Raw genomic sequence first — 11,039 nt, 5'->3', positions numbered from 1 at the left:
TAAAATTATTTTATATTAGTAGTTATTATAAATCTTATAATACGTTTACTCATTTACTCCTTACTTAAATAATGCTCGAGGTAAGTTGCTATGTAGAAATAAAAATTTACATCAGCACTCAACAAGCAGACTGCTTAGAATTTATAGTTAAAAAATTTTTCGAGCAGATAACTCAAAATTTATATATTTGAACATTCTAACTTGTTGTAAATACTTTTCGTTACACAACAATTCCCCCTTTTATACTTTCATATATTTGGTTTAAGAATATCTTAATTTTATTTTCTAATTTTGCAGAATGGAAGAAGTAATGATAGTTCCAGACAAAGTAGTGTTTTACCAGATTTGCTTAGTCAGGCGAGTGGAAGTCCTGGTACTCCATCTGCGCGAGACAAATCATCAAGCGAAGAGGTATATTTTCTTACATTTTTAACTATGATCGTTTTCGTAATCATATTTATTAGTTCTCTTTTGTTCCACGAATGCAGTAATGCAAGTGATATCTTTAACAAACTTTATTGTTAAAGTTGCTTAAAAATGTTTGAAAACTTAGTTGTGATTAGGACTTCTATTTAAATAATTAAATGTTTTTACTTACGTACATGTAAAAACACAACGACAACGTATATTTTCAAGAATACTTATTGAATTGGTATAAGTTAAAGCATTTATTTTTTGTGTTATGTATGTTGCAGACAAATGATCATTTCAGTCAAATAATATTTATCTAGGCAAATACCTTTTAACAAGGCGAATTGTTTCAACCATTATTTCAAGGTATTGGTTTAGGCAAGTGTCATTTCACTGTACAAATGCCAATTACCTAGTAATGTCTTAAGATTATTTCTTTAACTGTTGTAATTGCATAGGATATTTGCACTTGGATAGAGACCAGACAGTAAGACATTTGCACTCGAATAGTGCATATATATTACTATTAATTTGCTTACTTGACTAGTTTATAAACTAGCTGGTTAGTGGATAGTATACAAACTGTCGAAATGTCTATTGACATATACGCTTCTATTTGTAAAATAGGAGAAGACAACAGTCACTTGCTATGTATTTCCTTTTATGAATATCATAATTGCATAATTGACCTTCTCGAGTATAATTGTACATCGCCGTCACTGTTTGGCCTGAAAAATGTTAAACAAATATCATTTGTCTAGTAAAATACATAGTATCTGCCTAGACGAATAAATTGAAATGGTTTATTTGGTCTAAAGTTATTTGCCTACGCATATGTTATTTGATTGAAATAACCATATGTCTACAACATATACATAATATACACATTATGTTTAAATGTCGGAAATATTAGAATTTCTTCAGTTTATTTTTGCAATCATATTCTTATAGTTCTTTGTTAGCACTTCGTTAATCTGGGAGCAACAAATTACAGTTTACCTTGATTTTAAGTTCATTAATTAGTCAGTCAATGTTGTAGTAGCTGAAAATTATTTTATTCGATTCACTATATTCTGATAAAAAAAGGTACTGTTTATTTCTTTTATTCGATTGTTACGTTTATTTAAGGGAGATGAAAGAAATGAAAAAATAGAAAACAGATAAGTCAAAATTAAAAAAAAAGGGCTGAGACATAAAACAAAATGAAATCAGTTCTATATTCGCTAACGGTTTAAATTATTAAAAGTTGTGTATAGCACGGCTTTGTACAGGTGCGAAACGTAGACGGTAGACGCGCCGGAAAAAAGGTAGAAACGTTTGAAATGTGTTATAGAACGATACACCATATTGTGACGATTGACTGAAGATTGGAAAGAATGAGTCAAACAGTCTTAGAAATAAACTATTGTTTATTGAATAGTATAAGTCAAAATTATGGAATAAAATTTAGAAAAAGGACGTGAAACATACAACAATAACTTAATTTTTTTATGTACTGGAAAGATTTTAAGGTAAAATGAGTTGCATAAAAATCAGAGACACTTTATTGTAATTTGTATCAATATATGTATACATATATTGATACAAATTACCAATGCCTCCCCCGCCATCGGTGCATAACACCAAGTACATTTCAGGGAACCTGCATCCTAACGTATTTAACCTTATTCATTAGTGTATAGCACTTATCCCTGGAACATAGCATTATACCCTTGGTGCTTAGTAGTGCAACAAATAGTTTTTATGATAAAATTGATAATTTCATCTCAAAATGTAATAAAAATATCTAAAGAACTTTTTCTTCCAACTGTAATCTAATCAATAATTTATTCTCTTTTTCTATAATTTACAATTATCTGTTAATAATAATAATAACTAAACGACCACTTAACAAATAAAATGTGCATATAATTAAGTAATTATNGATTATAGACGACTTTTAGAGGGTAAACCGCTTGCTTAATAAGCGTACATAAAAAGTTTGAATATTTCATTTAGGTGTATGTTATCATTACATTATTATAATAGATAAATTTGTTTAAAAAATTTGGAAAGCTTTTTCTTTATTGATGCTTAAAGTCATATTTTTGGGACAAACAATATACTTTAAGAGTTCGTCTGCTAATAGTAAATTAAAAATAAGCAAATTATCCAGCGGGGCGATCTTGAAAAAGTATCTTGACGGTTGATAATTTTTTAATAACAATTAATTATAAACCCATTCAGAAAGAAAGGCACATTTGTAAAGTACAAAATTATTTATTTTTATTTTCCATACAAAACATGAATCATGGACTGATCATAAAAACAAATCCAGATTACGTTAATTTTATATTATTTCCGTTTATGTAATTATATTTCTAAGAATGTTATTAGGAAGTAATGACAATTGGCTTCTTTTTTTTTTTTTTTAAATAACAATTAAGATATTTTACATAGCTAAGTTTTCTATTTTTATCATACCATTTCAGTCCATTCAATTTTGTTGGTTTAACAGTTTTGCACAAAATTTATTGTTTTAAAGAAATGTAACTAATGTATTGTGTCTTTCTCTTTGGTTTTGCCTAACTGAGTGGCGTCCGTAACTTCATAACTTAAATGTAAGTATGACCATATGTTTGCTGCTCGTTTCTTTTATATTAGTGTAGCTTTGAAATCTGTTGGAGCACCTGAGATGTTTTGCTTTATGTGCATAGTTTTCCCCATTTCCTTTGTCAGCAATATTTTTCATTGACTTTATTTGGAATAGTATCATAATTTAAACGTAATAAATAACTAAAAATACATTGTAGGTCGAATTTTTAAGTACGCAGGACAGATTAGAGTAATTACGTATAATGTCAATAAGACTATTTTTTGGTCTCCGGCGTAATAAATTTTTTATGCTGGTTTTTATCACTTCATAATATGATATTTATGATTCTGTAGTTTATATTCGATTAGTAATGGTACAAATGTGCTGTTTAGTCGTTACAGAGTTTATTAACTATTATTATTCCCCGATTCAAAACTTTCGGTTGACACGCTTCTTCTCTTATACGATGCTACCGATATAGTTCATTTTAGAATCGGACGGACATACCACGGAGGATTTTTTTTATGTGATTTCTCAAGAAAGGTCAACCACAAATTTTCGAATTTGGTGCTAAAATGACTATCTTGTGACTGTTTACAGTCCAAAAATAAAAATAAAATCACAACTCGAAGATACTATCGAGGAATAATCTGCAAAAACTATTTGATATTATTTTTATTTAGAGTTCGCGGTGTTAGCTAAGCGAGTGACGGTAGAACAATTCGTTACGTCTTATATTACACCATGCTTCGCCCCATTTCATCTTGCAGCATACTGCTAAGATTACCTAGTTTAGCAGTTTGGGTATTTTTTTTAAGATATATGACTATTTTTCATTATGAAGAGTAACGATAAGTAAGGTGGTTTTTTGCATAATACGATAATTACCTATTAATAGACTAATCGTAAAACTATCATATGTATCAAAATCAAGTTGGTTATCGTATTGCGCTGTTTGACAAAAAATAGTCTTAAAAATGTTAAATTTGCTACTAAACCGCAAAACGATTTAACTTTGCAAGCCTATAGATTTCAGAACACCTTTTTAATTATGGAATCGTAGAGATCATAATATCATGGATTTGATAAAAACCAGCAAAAACACCGTCAAAACCCCTATAAAAAATTGACTTCAACGGTTATCAAAAGTTGGCTTTATTGACTTTTATTTTAATAATTTTGCTCATCATTATTTTGATTTGATCAATTTTTAGAAATTCAACCAGCGCCTGAAAGAAATATTAACAAAACATACAAATTTGCACTCTGTGTCGTATCAATTTTCATAAAACAGCTTTACTATCCCATTTTTCTTTATGTAACATATACCAACTCATAGTTTTTCATTATTCCATTATACTAATAAAAAAAGCATTTTTTTTTTCATAATATGCATGTGTTAGAAATATGCTATTTTTACAAAATAAAATTTACCTGTTAAATTCAGTTTCAACAAATCATATTGAAGAAATTTTAGTCGAAACAATTGTAAGAGAATTTCTTCAGTATAATTCATTGAAACTGAATTTAGAATTGAAATGTTCCATCACTAATTCTCCACAATTAGTTTGTTAAGTATGCTATTTTTTAAAGCAATTCGCTACATTTAATATGATGTGGAGGATAATATAATCACTAACACTAAAAATTATACAGTAGGTATATTTTATATCCAGAATGTTTTAATAAGTCAAAACTTTATTCTGTGTATTAATTGATTTTTAAACGTTAAATTCAGAGATAATTATTTATTGTCCTTACTCCATGCATTGCTCCAAAAGATTTTTTCCTATTGGGTTTTAGAAAAACTAACGGGAAAGACTACTAATTATTGTTTGGTTCATAAAATTGTTGTAACTAACAAAAATGTAGAAATAAAGGAATAGGAAATGCCTTGTTTAAATCTCTTCAAATTGGTATTGGTAGTTATTACAGCTGAGAACTAAAGAAATGTATAGCGTAATTTTGAATTATTGAAGATGATTTAAATGCAATGTATTTCTTTAAATTGCATGATTTTTTTCTGTTGGTAATATTAAAAGCTAAATTAGAATCAGTTAAAATATTATTTATCATGCCAAGTGTAGAAGTAAATATAATTTATTTTTACCTTTCTCAAAGTCATTTGGCCCTCTGCCTAAAAACGTTGTATGTTTATTTATATCATTTTTTCTGTAAAAACTCATGTGAATAACTTAAAGAAGTGCAAATTTTAGAAGGAAATATATTTGACGTTCTGTTAATGTTGTAGTGTATGTAACAATTAACATGTAGTATATAGTACATAATTATTAAGCGTATGATTTTGATTCGCTATTTCATAACTTGTTGGTACTTTGTTTTCAGTATCGACAAGCCATGTCTTCCTCGCAAATATCAACTCCCTCACCCAATAAACTATCCACTCCTATTAATGCACACGCACTTGCATTGCAACAGAAACAGCGGTCGTTTCTCACGTTTGGTTTTGGAGCTGGCTCTGCTCAGTCAAGGAGGGAGTCGCATGTGAATGTCAACGTCACACCTACCTCACATGACGTATCATCGGACACGCCCGAAATCCGAAAGTACAAGAAGCGCTTTAATAGCGAAATACTATGTGCCGCTCTCTGGGGTAATTTCTTATATACAGCACTTTTTTTATGTATAAGAACTTTCAATAAGTTAAATTTTGGTAACGTAAAAATCTCTATTATTTAAAAAAAGTATTGTTTTTTCTCTCGGGTCTTCAAACCTTTAATTTGAAACCTCAGTAAGTTCCCTAAAATTAATATTATTATTAATCCAAGTATTCACAGGGTTATAAATAGTTTTTCACTAATTGTAAGTTCAATATGTCACTTTAAAATCTCCATTTCACGTTTTAACTTTTCCTCTGAAAGTTAGTGTGTCGTCGTTCTAATTCTACATTCAATTATAACGCAAAAAAGTATTTTTAGGTGTAATCAATGGTATCTTCAACTTTAAGTAGAACAATTCAGATCTGTTATGATTTAAAAAAAAAAGCTGCTGATGCATTATACGTAAATATTTCCTGTTTTAAAGATGTTTTAGTTTAAATAATTGTGTATAGCGAAGAAATTCTCTGAACTATTTTAAAAATGTCTTCAGTAATTTAAAAAAATATATCTGTAACCAATTATTCATTTGGAACAAATGGATATACTCGATTATTTCAAGTAATTTATATATAAGTGACATCTTCATTCATGTTTTAAATTAATGTAAATGACTTTCGAACATAACTGGTTGAATTTAAAATGTTCTAGTTAGGAAAGTTTGTACATCTTAAAGTGTTTTTATTTTATTACTCAGGTGTTAACCTGCTTATTGGAACTGAACATGGATTGATGCTATTAGACCGAAGTGGCCAAGGTAAGGTCTACCAACTTATATCAAGAAGAAGATTCCAACAAATGGAAGTTCTTGAGGGACAAAATATCCTCGTTACTATTTCTGGGAAAAAGAATCGTGTACGAGTTTACTACCTCAGCTGGTTGAAGAGCAAAATCTTGAGAACAGATGGTCTAAGCGATGCAAGTATTTATTTAGTTAAGAAATCTTAAAATAACTACTATATTAAAGGTACGAATAACCGTACTTGAGAATTCGGATAATTGAATGTACAGTGACAACTTCATTAACTTTTATTATATCTAAAATTATTTTTTCTGTTTATTTAGTTTTTCGATTATTCATGTGGTCTATATCAATTAATCCTGTTAAAGGGAGCTTCTTTTGTCCAGATAAAAGAAAGAAACAAAGGTCTATATGTTGAGAGTTTATTTAAAAAGAACAAAATAAGATTATACTGTTTAAAATCAACGTTTAGTAATGTAGATAATCTCGAGTCCATATAATAAAATTATTGTATATTTTACATGTATGCTTGCAATTATTGTTTATGATCAGATTTTCTAAACGCCCTAATTTTGTTTGTTTGTTTTACAGCAAGTGGAAAGAAGAAATGGTTGGATCAATGTAGGGGACCTGCAAGGGGCAGTTCACTTCAAAATAGTAAAATATGAAAGAATCAAGTTCCTCGTAATAGCCTTAAAAGACAGCATAGAAATTTACGCTTGGGCTCCGAAACCGTATCACAAGTTTATGGCGTTCAAGTCATTTCCGGAACTAACACATCGACCGTTGCTGGTCGATCTCACAGTTGAAGAGGGAACCAGACTGAAGGTTATTTACGGTAGTGCCGACGGATTTCATGCTGTAGACTTGGATTCTGCCAGTGTTTATGACATTTACATGTCTAAACATGTAAGTAAATTTTCCAAATAAAAGTCTAATTATAATTTCAATTAAACTTTTATTAATATAAAATAATCTTTTCAGACTCAAGGTGCAATAACTCCTCATTGTATAGTAACCTTACCCAATAGCAACGGTATGCAGTTACTATTGTGTTACGATAATGAAGGTGTATACGTAAATACATACGGAAGAGTCTCAAAAAATGTGATATTACAAGTAAGCATACAATGTAGAAATATATTTATTGCATTCATAATATTTTACTTTCCGTGGGAATTTATAATTAATTTTTCTTTGAAGTTAGTACTTTTACTCAAAAGTGGAATACATTTATTAATGAAATGTTAAATAATATGAAAGAATATTTCATATTTATATCTATCAGGTAGAATAATTAATACTACATTTTAGGGATAGTAATCAACAGTAGTATTATGTGTTATATGTATAATAATTAAAAGAAGTCGCATTCAATCAAAAAGTGTCAGAGAAATAGAACCACGAAATGAGACAAAACGTTGTACTATTACTTGATCGTTGCTTATTTGTTAGTCTAATCTGTGGTAGTCTCGCTTTTAATTAACTTCTTTCCTTGTATTTTAGTGGGGCGAAATGCCTACTTCCGTTGCATACATTGGAACTGGACAAATAATGGGTTGGGGCAACAAAGCCATTGAAATTCGCTCTGTCGAGTCCGGTCACCTGGATGGTGTTTTCATGCATAAAAAGGCTCAACGACTGAAGTTTTTATGCGAACGTAACGACAAGGTGTTCTTCTCTAGCGCAAAAAGCGGATCGTCTTGTCAAATTTACTTTATGACTCTCAATAAGCCTGGCATGGCCAACTGGTAACACTGAACTGCTTCGTTTTTCGTCACTCAATAACGTGTATAATAATATAGTTAACTTTCTATCAGTCGATTTTGGTCTTCAGTCACTTTAGTTTCGGTCTGTTGTTTCAGTTCTTCATAATAGGCATACGAACAGATATTTTGAAGTAAACACAAGTCAACGTAAGAGAGTACAATTAAAATTAGGTAAACATAAAAAATGATTTTTGGCATGTTATACTGTACGTATTACATACAAAACGTTTGATTTTAAAGTAGCAATAAGAAGACTAAAGTTGGGAGCAGAAACCATACAGGATTGCTTAATTTATGGCGTAGCCATAAGACAGTCACCAAGTTGTACCGAAATTGATGTGCAATCAGTCATCGCGCAGCGACTAAAGTTTTCTATCCTTTTTAATGATGCTATTCGGATCTATTCGCTTAGGTTTAAATTTTTGCTCCTAAGTCTAGTTTCCTTGAGTAGCAGTAATTTCGTTGCAAGTGATAAAGTGGGCTTTCGTTTTAGGGCGTGTTCCTTAAAACTGGATCATTTTTTTTTTACTTTTTACACAAAATGTTTCAAAAGTGAAAGGGCATTCTTGTTTATTATTGATTTTTTATCAATTATGCATAGTTAATCCATATAGCCAATACGAATTAAATGCTAATACTCGTAATTAAACTTGCTTTTCAATATTACGTTTTTGATAAATTTATGACGATTTTTTTTTGAAATGTTTTTTGTAAAAATAACTATTTATACTAACATTCTTTAGTCAAATAGGTAACAAATTCTTTTATCATTTTAGTGGTGCTATAAAACTTTAGGAACTCAGGGCGTAAAGGGTGTGATTATTCACAATAAACGAATGTTAGAGAATTAAATTTTATTAACAAAAGTCGAACCATTAGTTAATTTGGCTAATTCAATGAATTAAAAGTTTTAAATAATCATAATGGAGAAACAGTAAAAGATCTTATTTTAAGGAACATTAAATTCTGGTCAGATTACTTTGGCATTGCAACAGTGGCAAAAAAGCTAGCAAGTTTCGTATGTTTTTTGATTCAAAGATGTTGCAATTTCAGTTGTAATAATAGTACTATATACTTAACGTTTCGTTTATTATTTATAATAACGGATGATTTATATTATGTTTAGTGAAAAATGCATTTATTTTAATTATAAGGATTAATATATGAAATAGTTCAGTGCCAAGAGAGAGAGAGAGAGGGTGAGAAAGATGAAATAAGTATAAGAATAGCGGGAGAAAGAGAGAGAAAAGAAGGATATGAAGCAGCAGCTATGGTGTAGATCAAGTGAGAAATGCTCATAAATATGTAGATGTTAAGATTGCAGATGTATAGTGAATTTATAGGCAAAGAATTGTCAACAAAACTTGCTTTAATTAACCGAAAGAAGCAAATTTTGAAGATCGTTCAGTGTAAATATAGATATTTGTTAACTGTGTACAGGCTTATGAAGTACGTAAGCTTGTACTCTGTACTTTAGTCATATACATTGTAGTAGTCCCCTCCTATTCCCTTAACCTAATGATAATTGCATTGTTTTTTCGTATTTTGCACAGAAAAAAAAAACAATTTTATACTAACAACAATGGAGTAGAAAGAAGAAAAAATATATATAAAAAATAAATTTCCAAGTGTACGTTGAGAGATGAGTTGAATTTTTTGGTGCAATTAAGACTGTTTTATATACACATTAAATTTTATACTACGGTAGAATATGGTTCGTTTCTTATTTGAACTCCTTTTGTGTCACGGTAACTCTTCTTTATATTATGCATAAATATAATGCCTTAATGTGAATAGGTTGCTCTTTCTATTTATCTTTCCAAAGAGTTGGTATGTGTGATTTTTATAATATGAGTAACATTTATTATTGCTATATATCATTTTATTAATATAAAAGATACTTTAAAATGTGTTTTATTTTATAAAATATGAATTAGTCGTGAAGGGATATGTACAAACTATAAAGTAAATTGTAGCAAGTAGGAAATATCTGGTATCTTATTATTATCATTGAGCAGTCATCAGTCTAAAGACTGTTGGACATGCACCTACATTCCTTCCTATTCTGAGCTAATCTTGGCTTTCCCTTAAAACGGGACGTCGTAGATTCCTAACTATTTCTAAGCAGTGCTGTAAGCTTCCTCTACCATTCTTTACTCCCGTTTCTGCTTTAAGTATATTTTTTAGTAGCACTTCGTGTCTTATAAGGTGTCCTATCATCCTAACTTTTCAGTCTTTAGAGTAGTATGTAATTAAAAATATAGTATTCGTTCTTCCGACGTTTGCTTCGTTGCAGAGATATGTTTTGTTCGTGACGTCATACGTTGTTATGTATGGTAGTGATTGCAATAAAAAATCGTTAGGTGTTAGGTAAGTCACACATCAAAGAAACGCATGATATAAAATAGGAAACACGAAATATGAAGTACGAAAATAAAACATACTGTGATACATAAACCAAAGAATCAAATTAATAGTTTCAATGTCAGTTCAGTTTTTCATTAGCTATCAACGGTCATGAACGATATTTTGGTTGGCTGTGGTTATTGTTGTCACTAGACGATTACTATAAACAAAACTAGCAGTCATGAGCCGACAGAAATGAAAACTAAAAAGTATGAAGTAACATTGGTTTCATTTAATTTTCAAATTAATTGTAAATCAAAATTATTAACATTACTCTGGTTTTCACCGGCACTACGAGCAACAATTATACAGTTAACAAAGCAGGTATCTTATTTTTTTTAACAATAATTTCTTAAAATTAAATGTTGCAATAACAAAAAATATTTTCTGAAATGAAAATTAGAGCATTTTTTGCAATTTTTTTAACTAAAAATTTCAATATTATAAGATAAACCATAATTTTTCATTAGTAACTATATTTTCAAAATTCAACACTTAAATGTAAAATTATTATAAAT

At 29.5% G+C, this 11,039-nt stretch overlaps 1 protein-coding gene across 5 annotated transcripts in view; it reads left to right on the top strand.

Annotated features, from left to right (window-relative positions):
* The window catches only part of LOC108739376 (serine/threonine-protein kinase mig-15), a 23,787-nt gene extending 13,914 nt beyond the window's left edge, over nt 1–9,873 (top strand). For 4 of the 5 annotated variants that reach the window (XM_025980551.1, XM_025980550.1, XM_025980553.1 and 1 more), the window contains 6 exons: nt 298–411; nt 5,333–5,600; nt 6,302–6,522; nt 6,938–7,255; nt 7,331–7,465; nt 7,853–9,873. In XM_025980551.1, the coding sequence (XP_025836336.1) occupies nt 298–411; nt 5,333–5,600; nt 6,302–6,522; nt 6,938–7,255; nt 7,331–7,465; nt 7,853–8,101 (1,305 nt within the window). In that variant the 3' untranslated portion in view covers nt 8,102–9,873. The remainder of the gene's footprint in view (nt 1–297; nt 412–5,332; nt 5,601–6,301; nt 6,523–6,937; nt 7,256–7,330; nt 7,466–7,852) is intronic. The other variant, XM_025980552.1, reaches the window with a different exon arrangement.
* Nucleotides 9,874–11,039: the final 1,166 nt, after the last annotated feature.

Source organism: Agrilus planipennis, unplaced genomic scaffold (genome assembly GCF_000699045.2).
Source record: "Agrilus planipennis isolate EAB-ADULT unplaced genomic scaffold, Apla_2.0 scaffold82, whole genome shotgun sequence".
Lineage (NCBI taxonomy): Eukaryota > Metazoa > Arthropoda > Insecta > Coleoptera > Buprestidae > Agrilus > Agrilus planipennis.
Note: the sequence above shows the minus strand (reverse complement) of the source record. Positions and strands in the feature narration are given on the sequence as shown.